The 14,968-nt window shown below is 44.6% G+C and overlaps 1 protein-coding gene across 4 annotated transcripts in view; it reads left to right on the top strand.

The window, feature by feature from the left end:
• LOC138353124 (serine/threonine-protein phosphatase 2B catalytic subunit 2-like) overlaps window positions 1-2,707 on the top strand; it is a 163,571-nt gene extending 160,864 nt beyond the window's left edge. For all 4 annotated transcript variants that reach the window (XM_069305926.1, XM_069305925.1, XM_069305923.1 and 1 more), the window contains one exon: window positions 2,547-2,707. In XM_069305926.1, coding sequence (XP_069162027.1) covers window positions 2,547-2,692 — 146 coding nt within the window. In that variant the 3' untranslated portion in view covers window positions 2,693-2,707. The remainder of the gene's footprint in view (window positions 1-2,546) is intronic.
• Window positions 2,708-14,968: the final 12,261 nt, after the last annotated feature.

The following is a 14,968-nucleotide window of genomic DNA, read 5'->3' as shown; positions in this document are numbered from 1 at the left end:
CACGCTCAGACGGGACTTAGAATGTCGCCAAGAGTGTGTTAAAGTGTGTTCTTCGCGCGACACCTCGCTCGGGATTGTGTACATATTGACAGTAGTGAATTGACTTGTTACTGCAGCGTGCACGCCCAAGTCTCGCTGCCTGCGCATGTGCACTTTTATTTAGGAGTAACAACGTTTCGATGAATGAAAATGTAGATTTCCCTGTAAGCTTTCCTTAACAAAATCAGAGGTAAAAAAAAGGCTTTTATATATAGACGACCATTTAACTTAGTCCCACACCTTGTATGTATCAAGGAATAATTCTGAGAGGCGAGGCGGTATGGAGGTGCATTGAATTAAGAATATAAGAGACGTGTGATATTTGTGCCGGATGATATATACATAAAATCGTCCCGTAAAGCCTATTACATTATGACTACGTAATAATAGAGCATTTTGAGGACGAGGCGTGTTAGTGAACGCTACAAGAGTCGTATCGTAGTAGCAGCTTCGAAAGAGACATTAATCTGACTTTAATTTATTGAAGAAATTTCATATCCATTTATCACTAGTCCACTACTGATAGTTTCCTCTGTATAATTGGACACGTTTTTAGTTATTTGGTGATGCGTGTGTTGGAACACGCGAGGGGGAGTACGAGGCGGGAGTCTTTAACATAACCTGTTTAGCCTCTACGTTAAATATGACCCACACTTTCTCTCTCTTGCGCAAATTTCAACATATAAGGAAGGAGCTGTACTTTTTCTTGTGGCAGGTTTTGGCCACACCCAGGAGTAAAGCTTCACCTGTTGTAGGAGTTATAATCCCGTGCCATGTTCGTCCGGGGCTGGCACACATCTCCAGTTAGTGTTGTTAACCTGGTTGATGGGGTTCTGGGAGTGCTTCTACTCCCCCAGCCCGGCCTGAGGCCAGGCTTGACGTGTGAGAGTTTGGTCCACCAGGAGATCTGTTAGTAACAACTCTTGGAGAGTTGATCTGTTTCAATCTGAGGCTCTGTTACTAACAGCACTCTGGTGAGGTTCAAGTCAGGTGGGTGAAGGACCGACACAACCACCAAACCAACTCCCTTTAGTATGTTTTCATGTGTTTAAAAGTGAAAGCTGTGGGACTGCGTAGTGCGCGCGCGCACACAGGAAATTTATGAACTTAATGGTAATCCGGCTGCGGTTGAAAGTTAAGACGTTGCAAGACAGCCCAAGATTTCAAAAGTTGATGTTTGGTTGCCAAATGAAGGTTGGCAGCCATAACATAGGTGAAGTTGAGTACTGAGGCGGAGATCAGGGGCCAGATTCACGAAAACACTTACGCAAGCACTTACGAACGTGTACATCTTTCCTCAATCTTTGACGGCTTTGGTTACATTTATTAAACAGTTTACAAGCATGAAAACTTCTCAATCAACTGTTGTTATTGTTATAAACAGCCTCCTGGTGCTTCGGAGCTCATTAACTGTTTAATAATTGGAAACAAAGCCGCCAAAGATTGAGAAAAGATGTAAACGTTCGTAAGTGCTTGCGTAAGTGCTTTCGTGAATCTGGTCCCAGGTACACAATACAATGGAGATCGCGCCACGTTACAAAAGGAGGTAGTAAAGCAGATGTTTCGTTTTGTAACCAGAGAAATATAAAATCTTTGATTAATAAGCAGAATAATTATCGTAAATTTCTGTAATGAGAAATGTCAATTGACGCGAGCTGTTGTCTTAAGGGTTAGTGATGGCCGAATTAATCAAAGAAAGCATTAAAACAGTGTAGAATCTGTTATCATTGAACTTTGCAACACCATCAAACAGAAAAAAAGGAAAATCAATGTTTTCCCATTGCTAAATATACAATAAAAACTTTTCCTTTTGTAATATTATTTCCCAATACATTCATCTGCCCGAAACGCTGCGCGTACTAGTGGCTTGTAATTACTATGCTATATATCCTCACTATCCCAATGATGTACCTTCTTCTATATATATATATATATATATATATATATATATATATATATATATATATATATATATATATATATATATATATATAAATAAAATAAATAAATCAATCAATAAACCTAGCTTTTTGTGTCTTCATAAACAGCCAAGCCAAAAACAGCCAAACAGTATTGGGTATATTTGATAAAGCACTAAAGACGAATTGTCATTTTTTAATATATTTAATAAAATTTTGGTGGATCTTTGCATGGTTGTCAGCAAAGATCCTCCAAATGATGGTTGAACGTGTCTGTGATTCGTTTAGCCAGATAAGTTAACTGTTTATAATCATCACAGTGATTATAGTTATTGCATATGATGACTTTACTTAACCACGTCTCCTTGTTATGAAAAAAGTCATATTTTTAGTCATGTTCACCATTTTTGTTGACCAGTTTTGGAACCCTAGCCTAAAATATTTCAGATATACCACTGTTGTATAGTGCTGTTGAGAGTAACATAATTGCTTTCCAAAGGACATTGTATCAAACAAGCATTATTTTGCATCTTTGCATCTTGTTACCTTAAAGTTTTTTAACTATTTATATTTTTTTCTTGTTCACAGTGTGCGGCGACATCCACGGGCAGTTCTATGACCTCATGAAGCTATTTGAGGTCGGGGGCCCACCCAACTGTACTAAATATCTCTTCTTAGGGGACTATGTAGACAGGGGCTACTTTAGTATAGAGGTAAGTGGTGTATTCACCTAGTTGTGTTTGCGGGGGTTGAGCTTTGCTCTTTCGGCCCGCCTCTCAACTGTCAGTCAGCTGTTAACTAACTACTTTTTTTTCTCCACACACCCCCCAGGAAGCAGCCTGTGACAGCTGACTAACTCCCAGGTACTTATTTACTGCTAGGTAACAGGAGCATTCGGGGCGAAAGAAACTTTCCCCATTTGTTTCTGCCTGGTGCGGGAATCGAACCCGCGCCACAAAATTAAGTCCTGCGCGCTATCCACCAGGCTACGGGGCCCCTGTGTGTGTGTGTGTGTGTGTGTGTGTGTGTGTGTGTGTGTGTTGGGGAGTAGGGGGGGAGGGAGTGGGTTTAAATGTGACTGGCCTAAATGTTCATATTAAATCCAGTTTTCTCATTTGGAAATTACTCTCAAAATTACAATTGGATGATGTGGGCCGACAGTACGAGGGGAACTAGTATATAGTGGCATAAGTTAACACCCACGTGCCAGGGAGCTTACAAGACCTTGTAAGCAGTTTTACACAAACTGCCGATGAAGCTTGTAACAAAAGATTAGTTAATTAGACTTCATCTTTAACACCGAATACCAGGGACAAAACTCTAGACCTGTATTTATACAATGAAGGGTAAACTAAGTTCCCCCCCCCCCAAGTTATAAGACAGATGTGACAAAGTAAACAGGAGACGTGGAGAAGTCGGTCTGTGTGTCAGAATTGCTTATCTAGCCAGGATAAAGATCAAACTGTGGTTGAGATAACATTATAACATACTGGCGTGAGAGAGATAGTATGAAGCGTAAGACTGTGAAGTGTGGTCGCGATGAGTCACAATAACGTGGCTAAAGTATGTTGACCAGACCACACACTAGAAGGTGAAAGGACGACGACGTTTCGGCCCGTCCTGAGCCATTCTCGACAATCGAGTTGAGAATGGACCAGGACGGACCGAAACGTCGTCGTCGTCCCCTGACCTTGTAGTGTGTGGTCTGGTCAACAGTGTGAACATCGTAGGCCACTCCTCCTCACTCCCCTGCCCTCAAACATGTGAGCAATGTATAGAGAAAACGACCACGGTTTTTGTGTGTGTTGTATAGTGTAGGTTTGTGTGTGTGTGTGTGTGTGTGTACGTGTACGTGTGTGTGTACGTGTGTGTGTACGTGTGTGTGTACGTGTGTGTGTACGTGTGTGTGTACGTGTGTGTGTACGTGTGTGTGTACGTGTGTACGTGTGTGTGTGTGTGTGTGTGTGTGTGTGTGTACGTGTGTGTGTGTGTGTGTACTCACCTATATGTGCTTGCAGGATCGAGCATTGACTCTTGGATCCCGCCTAAACTCCCAGAACCCCAGTGTGTGTGTGTGTGTGTGTGTGTGTGTGTGTGTGTGTGTGTGTGTGTGTGTGTGTGTGTGTGTGTGTGTGTGAGAGAGAGAGAGAGAGAGAGAGTGCGTGCGTGCGCCTTAAGGCCGCAGGTCTGGGCACAACAGCCTGCCTGGACGCAAGCGGCAGGATTGCGTCCATGTACACTTGCCAAACTGACCTAGAATGGGTAGAGTTGTGTAATGGCGAGTGGAGGTTGTTTGGGCTTGCAATGATGAAAATTGAAGGGTTGAAAGGCTGGATTGGTGGGTGGGAGAACGGGGGGCCATTACCCCAGAACTGGGGTAGTGCCAGCACGCACGGCGCCACCTGCCACAGGTGCCTCTTAATAGAGGTCAAACGTTGACGGTCTCGAGGCGGAATGTCTGCTCTCTTGATTTTGAAGATTATGATGGGCTACAATGTCTTAGTGGAGGGCTTGCTCATGTTAACGTCTTGTTACGTCTGGGGCGACATGCCTTCAGGCTCTTAAGAGTCGCGTATGCGTGCGCACACACTTGTGTGCGCACGCATACGTATACTTATACGTATACGCATACGCAAACTGTCTCACACAGTGTACATATCAAGGAACTGGAGATAGATCAGGCAAATCGGGGATCATAGAAAGTCACATTGATTAGTGAGAGGCGGTAGTCAAGGCGCATTATAAATGCAACCATTTGTGATGGTTCTATAAATAGGTGGGCGAGGGTGTGGCGAGCACTGACCTTGGTTACACTCGCTATTTATAGTTTGCCGTAGCTCTCGCCCATTTACGGGCTCACCATAGCCCGTGCTACATGCACACTTCGTTCTGAGTAGCTAAATCTAAAACAACTCTCGCCAGCTACACTATACCACCAAGATCACACACACACACACACACCAGGAAGAGTCAACACCGTAAGGGCACTGTAGCTACAGGTGTCTACAGGTACAGCTACAGGTGTTCCACCACCTGTAGCTACAGGTGGTGGAACATGATACCTGCTTGATACCTGGTTGATGGGGTTCTGGGAGTTCTACTCCCCAAGCCCGGCCCGAGGCCAGGCTTGACTTAGAGTTTGGTCCACCAGGAAGTGGACCAGTGGAGGACCAGGTTGACCAGGACTGGTTGACCAGGACCAGTGGACCAGTGAAGTGGACCAGTTTGGTCCACTACAGGGGGAAGAGTCCTTACGAAAGTTGAACTCTGATAATCGTACACAGATCGTTCTATGCAATATAAGACCGAAAGGCCGCCCTGATGTCTGTCATCATTCAAGGCCAGGTGCACCCAGGTGTTGGAGCTTGGGTCTTTCAACGGGAAATGCTGATCCTGTGGCTTGTGCAGCAATGGCAGCATGAGCAATGCAACACGAAGTCGACCAAGCGCTATTAGCGCTTAAATCCTGCCCAGAAGACTATCCAGTTCAAATAATCGCTGATCGACCTAAAGTCCATCAGGTAAACTCATAACCCATAACTCATAACCCATAACTCATAACCCATAACTCATAACCCATAACTCATAACCCATAACTCATAACCCATAACTCATAACCCATAACTCATAACTCATAACTCATCTTACCTTTCGTAAGATGTTCAGATAAAAGTGCTGGCTGCTCAGAGTTGGGTAAGTTTACCTCCGTTGAAAAGTAGAGGTGCAATAGACATTCTCAAGAGAGCTCTATCAACATCAGAGGCCCGAGACTGTTCAACACGCTTCAACTACACATAAGGGGCATAACTGGCCGACCCATCACGGTATTAGAGCAACCCGTTCTCGCACTTTCTTAGTCAATATTGACTTATTAAATACGTGCATATGTGACATACTAAACATACTAGTTTACCTTGAAAAGCTTCATAGAAAACACTGACCTTACCTAACCTTCTTAGTATGTTAAGATAAGCATCTTATTGCTTCGTAATTACAATTATTACTTAACCTATACCTATAATAGGTTAAGTAATAATTATTATTACTTAACCTATACCTATAATAGGTTAAGTAATAATTGTAATTGCGAAGCAATAAGATGTTTATCTTAACATACTAAGAAGGTTAGGTAAGGTCGGTGTTTTCTATGAAGCTTTTCAAAGTAAACTAGTATGTTTAGTATGTCACATGCACGTATTTAATAAGTCAATATTGACTGTAAGAAAGTGCGAGAACGGGTTGGTTAGAGAGAGCTGGATAAGCACCTCCAAAGGATACGTAATCAACTAGGCTGTGAGTCATACGTCAGGCTGCGAGCAGCCGCGTCCAACAGCCTGGTTGACCAGACCAGGACTCGGATTCACGAAGTAGTTACGCAAGCACTTACAAATCTGTACATCTTTCCTCAATCTTTGGCGGATTCGATTACAATTATTAAATAGTTAAAGAGCTCCGAAGCCCCAGGAGGCTGTTTATAACAACAGTTGATTGGGAAGTTTTCATGCTTGTAAACTGTTTAATAAATATAACCAAAGGCGTCAAAGATTGAGGAAAGATGTACACGTTCGTAAGTACTTGCGTAACTGCTTCGTGAATCCGTCCAGCTGGAGGCCTGGTCAGAGACTGGGCCGCGGGGACCTTGAACCCCGGAACCACTGCAAGGTAAAGTAGGTATGGAATGGAATCTCCTTATCGCTTCTCGACCTTTTGGCTAAGATCAAATTGTGTAAAGTGTGTGGAATCTCCTTTACCTTGAGGTGGTCTACAGGATCAATGTTCTTGGGGCCCGGTCTCCGACCTGGCCTGCTGGTTGCCGGTTTGGTAAGCGAAATAGTTTGACGTCGCTGATTGTAGTGTGACGTATGAATTCCAGGTGATTAGACATCCTCCCACGTGCCAACCATCACATTGGTGGGTATCGGGTCGTCTTAACGTTTCACAGAGAATTAGGATCCATCATAATTCCTGAACCGAAATACCTCGGGAAGAGGTTCAGTCACCACTTTGTTGGAGACAAAACCTTAGAACACACAGCCTGAGGGGATACCACTCTGTTGATGGAATACACTCGACAGATCCGCTACTGTTGAAACTTGCTTAGTTTCTCCTGCATCTCCTGCAACTGACGGTACAGCAGCACCCACAGCAGCTGCATAAGGCAGCCCTTTGTCCTGGAAGAAGGGGAATGTGCGTGTGTGCGTGTGTGGGGGGCGTGGCTACCCCCTGGCCTTCTCGGCGGCCTCTGAAAACTAAGCCACCTAGCTGAGACATAACTTATCACCAAACTCGGCGGTGCTTCACGGGAGACATCTCCCGTCACGCAGGGTGCAGTCGCACCTCCACAGATCTCCAGTATCAGCTCTTGATACTGGTAATGGCTCAAAAGGGCCACCACTTACGGGCTATTCATGCCCGTGCCACCTTTTGGGTGGCTTAATCTTCATCAATCAATCGGTGGTGCTTGTCCCGAACAAGCACACGAGCAATAGACTACACGATTCACCAAGCGCTTGTCTCAAGTCGCGGGCCGGGCTTGGGGGAGTAGAAGAAGACCTAGAAACTCATCCAGGTACATTCCAGGGGCTTAACTAACAAATCTTGGCCAGAGTTCATTCTCTAATTACAGTTGCAAGTGCTGTACCGCTGACAACTGCTGATGGGATATAAAGTGTAGCCACTGCCGTAGGGGGAGATCTTACGGGCTATTCATGCCCATGCCATCTCTTGGGTGGCTTAATCTTTATCAGTCAGTAGAGCGGATGACAATAAGACAAACTGTCCGCAGAAGGATTTGGACAGGGCCAAATATTTAGAATAATCTCTGACTGGAGTGAACGATATGGAAGAAAATGCAAGATTGAACCAGTGAAGAGCAGAGGTGCCATAGGCACAGAGAGCACTGTATAAACATCAGAGGTCCGCGGTTGTTCAACGTCCTCCCACCTATCCAAATGGGCTCGGTGGTGGTACTAATGACTATACATGAGATTAGCAAAAACGCTCCTAGAAAGATTTGTAGGTGGAGTTTTCTCGCAATGTAAAGGTTAACCCATGAAGATGTCCACTTGGTGTTCCGACCACAAGTTTGGTCAATTATTTAGGAATTTGGTGTATTTGCCATCAAATAAGACCCATGCTTTGGTCCGACACAACTAAATATACTGAGAATATACTCTCTAATTTTTTTTTTACAAACCTAAAAGGGGGTTGATTTATTTGGGGTTGACTCTATATTTATATGCATAAAATTAGATTTTCACTATAAAACTTGAAAAGCACTTGTAGTAAATGTATGATGACACATTGAAATGTTTTAGTTTCCACGATAGACTTGTAAATTAGGTGCGTGTTTTACGCCGGTAAATACAGTAATTTACTTTCAGATACATGTAAAAAATGTTACAAATAGTGATATGCTCCGGGGTGGGGTGGGGGGGGGGGAGTAAGAGGTGGGGTGAGCGTGTTAGGTGAAAACTGGCACTCTTCCTGGCCCTCTCTCTCCCCTCTCTCCCCTTGGTTTTTGTTGTTGATCCTCTTTTGTAGAGATCAAGCCCCGGACTGACGGTGGCAAGTTTCACAGGGAGATTTACACTCACACACGCACCAGGTGTCCCGGGGTGACTGGTGCAGGTCCCGGCGTGGCTGGTGGAGCTGGGGCACGGAGGGAGGGAGGGTGAGGTGTGTGTGTGCTTAACTAGTTGTGCTCTGGGCCCAGATTCACGAAAGCACTTACGCAAGCACTTACGAACCTGCACATATTTTCTCAATCTTTGGCGGCTTTATTTCCAATTATTAAACAGCTAAGGAGCTCCGAAGCACCAGGAGGCTGTTTATAACAATAACAACAGTTGATTGGCAAGTTTTCATGCTTTAATAAATGTAACCAAAGCCGTCAAAGATTGAGGAAAGATGTACACGTTCGTAAGTGCTTTCGTGAATCTTGCCCCTGGCTCTTTGGACACCATCTGGTCACCATTTGATCCGGGAGACATCTCCCGTCACGCAGGGTGCAGTTGCACCTCCACAGATCTCCAGTATCAGCTCTTGATACTGGTAATGGCTCAAAAGGGCCACCACTTACGGGCTATTCATGCCCGTGCCACCTTTTGCGTGGCTTAATCTTCATCAATCAATCAATCAATCGGCTCTTAGGTCCCGCCTCTCGGCTGTCGAGCAACTGGTGTACAGGGTCCTGAGCCTACTGGGTTTTATCATATCTACATTTGAAACTGTGTATGGAGTCAGCCTCCCAGCCTCCACCACATCACTACTTAGTGCATTCCATTTGTTAACTACTCTGACACTGGAAAAAATTCTTTCTAACGTCTCTGTGGCTCATCTGGGTACTAAGTTTCCACCTGTGTCCCCTTGTTCGTGTTCCACCCGTGCTAAAGAGTTTGTCTTTGTCCACCCTGTCAATTCCACTGAGAATTTTGCAGGTGGTTATCATGTCTCCCCTTACTCTTCTGTTTTTCCAGGGACGTGAGATTCCGTTCCCTTAGCCTTTCCTCGTAGCTCATACCTGTCGGTTTCGGGACGAGTCTGGTGGCATACCTCTGAATCTTCTCTAACTTTGTCTTGTGTTTAACTAGGTATGGACTCCAGGCTGGAGCTGCATACTCCAGCATTGGCCTTACATAGGTGGTATACAGGGTCCTGAAAGATTCCTTACAAAAGTTTCTAAAGGCAGTTCTCAAGTTGGTCAGTCTAGCATATCCCGCTGATGATATCCTTTTGATGTGGGCCTCTGGGGACAAGTTCGGTGTGATATCAACCCCCAGATCTTTCTCTCTATTTGACTGTGTGCGTGTGTGTGTCATTTTACAGACTATTCATGCCCATGCCACTTAATCTTCATCAATCTTTATATATCAATCTTTAAATATTAATCTTCATCAATCTTTATTATTGTGTTGGAAGGAGGAGGGGGGGGGGAGAATACTCTCATTAAGCACCAAGAGACTTGATTAACAAAATAGTTTCCAGGTAACTTAACAAATTATGGAACAAAGTATCATGATCGCAGGCCAGAGCAGTAATCCACTCACTACAACACCAACCAAAATGCACCTCCAACCATTGATTGATAAAGATTAAGTCACCCAAGAGGTGGCACGGGCATGAATAGCCCGTAAACCTCCAACCAAAAACGTGAGTGTGTCTATGTATGAGAGAGGGAGGCAAGTTCAAGTGTTTATTGAGACAAGAAAAAATGCATCTCAAAGGGATAGAGTAGCTTAGGCTATTTCTACCCCCCCCCCCCCTCTAGAGAGGTAGGATGTTCCAGGAGGTAGCGAACCTCCCGGATGCAGGTTCGAATCCTCGTCACGGCCCTTGTGGATTTGTTCAGGTTGGTTTCGCCGTAAAATCCGTTATAGTTAGATTGGCATAAGAGTACAAATTTTCTAACTCTATTGCCATTTTATTAATGTTTAAATATTTTGACATTGTTAAGAACAGGCGTAGTGGTAGGGCTTTCAATTTGGGTAGTGAATGTGTGGTTCCCGCGATTATACTACTGTCGAAGCGAACATGATTGATTGATGAAGATTAAGCCACCCAAAAGGTGGCACGGGCATGAATAGCCCGTAAGTGGTGGCCCTTTTGAGCCATTACCAGTATCAAGAGCTGATACTGGAGATCTGTGGAGGTGCGACTGCACCCTGCGTGACGGGAGATGTCTCCCTTGAAGACATACACATACACAGCCTCGCTCCTGTGCCAGGTAAGTCCACTACGGGCTCACCATAGCCCGTGCTACTTGGAACTTTTATTCTGAGTAGCTGAATCTAAAACAACAACAACAACCACCACCCATGAAGACGAACATGATGGCATTACTTCTTGAGGCTCCCTAACCAGCACAAACCATAGGGGTTACTCCCATCAGACGGAGTATGATCCTTTACCTACTAACATGGCGTGAAGAATATAGCGTGTCAAACAATTAACGTTGCTACTCCAGGCGACTTGTTATGGAATTCCAGAAAATTGAGCCATGGTCTTGTCATTTAATGTAACGGGAGTAATTCCTGTCAAATGGCATATCATGTTGGGCTTCTGCCAGTTTTGAACAGTTTTACCAACGACCAGGGGCCAGATTCACGAAAGCACTTACGCAAGCACTTAGGAACCTGTACATCTTTTCTCAATCTTTAGCAGCTTTGTTTACAATTATTAAACAGTTAATGAGCTCCGAAGCACCAGGAGGCTGTTTATAACAATATCAACAGTTGATTGGCAAGTTTTCATGCTTGTAAACTGTTTAATAATTGGAAACAAAGCCGCCAAAGATTGAGAAAAGATGTTTAGGTTCGTAAGTGCTTATGTAATTGCTTCGTGAATCTGACCCCCAGGTCTGTTTAGGAGTAGATCCTCCGACACACCTACTTCACACACATCGCTGTTCGACTCTATGGGGAAGTCTGGCTTAGACTTAATTGATATAGATGAAAACTAGAACAATTCTTAGAGGAACGAGGACGAATATCCTCACTCGTGATGTTGAAACAACAAGCAAGCAAGCAAGTGGCATGCATTCTGACTGGCGTGTCATGGGATCTCCTCCCATTGATTACATTACGGGGTATTCATGCCCGTGCCACCTCTTGGGTGGCTTAATCTTTATCGATCATTGATTACAGCAGGTCGTGTGGCTCGTGTGTCGTCGAGGGACATGACTTCATACATCTACCAGGTATCGTCGTCTTTAACCATATTAATACATTACAATACATACGACCTAATATCAACCACAGTACACAAAAGTTCTTATATCCTAAAGTAAATAACATTCATTAGTGGCAATATTATGATAAACTGAGGCGGCATACATACATTTTTGTCTGCCGTACGTGGACAGAGTCGAATTATTGAGCACTAGACCACTGGGTGGCAAGTTCTTTTGCATGTTCAAGTTTGAATCACATTGCATATGTTACATAATTGTTGCATCACAATCTCTGGTACAATTTTAGTATATCTTTAGTATGGTGGCCAGTTGCTGGGGTGTTCCGGTGGCTACAAGACGTATGGGCATTGGGGCGGCGGCGGCGGCGTCGTCGAAGTGGTGATGAGAGATCAATAGACTTGCCTTCATGCCCCGCCCACGCCTCGCACAGTACTGTGACTCCACCCACTCCACCTCAGCCTCATACTGTGGCTCCACCCACTCCACCTCATACTGTGGCTCCACCCACTCCACCTCATACTGTGGCTCCACCCACTCCACCTCTGCCTCATACTGTGACTCCACCCACTCCCCCTCTGCCTCATACTGTGACTCCACCCACTCCACCTCTGCCTCATACTGTGACTCCACCCACTCCACCTCTGCCTCATACTGTGACTCCACCCACTCCTCAGCCTCATACTGTGACTCCACCCACTCCTCAGCCTCATACTATGGCTCCACCCACTTCTCAGCCTCATACTGTGGCTCCACCCACTTCTCAGCCTCATACTGTGGCTCCACCCACACCTCCTCAGTCTCATACTGTGACTCCTCCCACTCCTCAGCCTCATACTGTGACTCCACCCACTCCACCTCACCCTCCCTCATACCTCCACCTTACCTTGAGGTGCTTCCGGGGCTTAGTGTCCCCGCGGCCCGGTCGTCGACCAGGCCTCCTGGTTGCTGGACTGATCAACCAGGCTGTTAGACGCGGCTGCTCGCAGCCTGACGTACGAGTCACAGCCTGGTTGATCAGGTATCCTTTGGAGGTGCTTATCCAGTTCTCTTGAACACTGTGAGGGGTTTGCCAGTTATGCCCCTTATGTGTAGTGTCAGCGTGTTGAACAGTCTCGGGCCTCTGATGTTAATAGAGTTCTCTCTCAGAGTACCTGTTGCACCTCTGCTTTTCAACGGGGGTATTCTGCACATCCTGCCATGTCTTCTGGTCTCATGTGGTGTTATTTCTGTGTGCAGGTTTGGGACCAGCCCCTCAATTATTTTCCACGTGTAAATTATGTATCTCTCCCGCCTGCGCTCAAGGGAGTACAGATTTAGGCTCTTTAGTCGGTCCCAGTAATTTAGATGTTTTACCGAGTGGATTCTAGCAGTAAAGGATCTCTGCACGCTCTCTAGGTCAGCAATTTCTCCAGCTTTGAAAGGGGCTGTCATTGTGCAGCAGTACTCCACTCTAGAGGGCACAAGCGTTTTGAAAAGTATCATCATCGGTATAGCATCTCTAGTGTGAAAAGTTCTTGTTATCCAACCTGTCATTTTTCTTGCAGTTGTGACGGCTACTTTATTGTGTTCTTTAAAGGTAAGGTCTTCCGACATGAGTACACCCAGGTCCTTTACATTGCCTTTTCGTTCTATGTTATGATTTGCCTGCGTTTTGTACGTGGTTTCTGTTTTTATATTTTCAGTTTTTCCGTAGCGCATGAGCTGAAACTTATCCTCGTTGAATACCATATTATTTTCTGTAGCCCATAGAAAGATCTGATCTACATCTGATTGGAGGTTTGCCGTGTCCTCTATGTTGCCAACTCTCATGAAAATCCTAGTGTCATCTGCAAAGGATGATACAGTGCTATAGGTTGTGTTCTGGTCTATGTCCGATATGAGGATGAGAAAAAGTACTGGAGCAAGCACAGTACCCTGGGGGACTGAGCTCTTCACGGTTGATGGGCTGGATTTTATTTTGTTGACTATTACACATTGGGTTCTGTCAGTCAGGAAATTGTAGATCCATCTGCCTATTTTCCCGGTAATTCCTTTTGAACGCATTTTATGTGCAATAACACCATGGTCACATTTATCAAAAGCTTTTGCGAAATCTGTGTAAATTACATCAGCTTTTTGTTTGTCTTCCATAGCATCTAATGCCATATCATAGTGGTCCAGCAACTGCGACAGGCAAGAGCGCCCTGTTCTGAAACCATGTTGTCCGGGGTTATGGAGATGCTGTGATTCCATGTATTTTGTGATTTTACTTCTTAGCACTCTCTCAAAAATTTTTATGATGTGCGATGTTAGTGCTATCGGTCTGTAATTTTTTGCCTCTGCCTTATTTCCTCCTTTATGGAGTGGTGCTATCTCTGCTGTTTTTAGTATGTCAGGGATAACGCCAGTATCTAGACTTTGTCTCCACAGAATGTGAAGGGCCTGCGATAGTGATTTTTTACAGTTCTTGATGAATATGGAGTTCCAAGAATCCGGGCCTGGTGCAGAGTGCATAGGCATACTGTTTATGGCTTCTTCAAAATCTAGTGGGGATAGGGCGACGTCTGATATGTGATTTGATGTTGGTATCATATCCATGAAAAATTCATTTGGGTTATCAATCTTTAGTGCATTTAATGGCTCACTGAAAACAGAGTCGTACTGCTTCCTCAGTAACTCGCTCATTTCTTTGTTGTCATCTGTGAAAGTTCCATCTCCCTTTCGCAGGGGCCCGATACTAGATGTGGTTTTTGATCTTGATTTTGCATAGGAGAAAAAATATTTCGGATTTCTCTCTATTTCACTGATGGCCTTTTGCTCTCTTTGCCTCTCCTGGGTTTTGTATGATTCTTGTAGCTTGAGTTCAATTGTTTCTATTTCTCTACCTAACCTTCTTCGCCGTTCTTGAGATAGGGTGCGACTCTCAAGTTGTTCCGCGATTCGTTTTCTTCGCCTATATAGGGAACGACGTTCCCGTTCCAATCTGCATCTCTTTCTCTTTTTTCTTAGGGGTATGCGGTTTGAACATATTTCTAGTGCTACTGAGCTTATTTTTTCCAGGCACTGGTTCAGGTTTGCATTTCATAGCTGTTCTTCCCAGTTTATTTCTGTGAAGTCCTGGTTTATTTGCTCCCAGTTTATCCGTTTATTATTGAAGTTGAATTTGCTGAAATCTCCTCCACCGGGAATCTGGACTGGTTTTGAAGGTCCATTTCCCATGGTTGTCAGAACTCTTCAATAAATCTGTTTTGTTCTGTGATAAACATCAGAGGACCGCGGTTGTTCAACATCCTGCCAGCGAGTATAAGAAATATTGCGGGGAACAACCGTGGACATCTTC

Source organism: Procambarus clarkii, chromosome 56, assembly GCF_040958095.1.
Source record: "Procambarus clarkii isolate CNS0578487 chromosome 56, FALCON_Pclarkii_2.0, whole genome shotgun sequence".
NCBI classification, from domain to species: Eukaryota; Metazoa; Arthropoda; class Malacostraca; order Decapoda; family Cambaridae; genus Procambarus; species Procambarus clarkii.
This window is presented reverse-complemented; position numbering and strand designations above follow the sequence as displayed.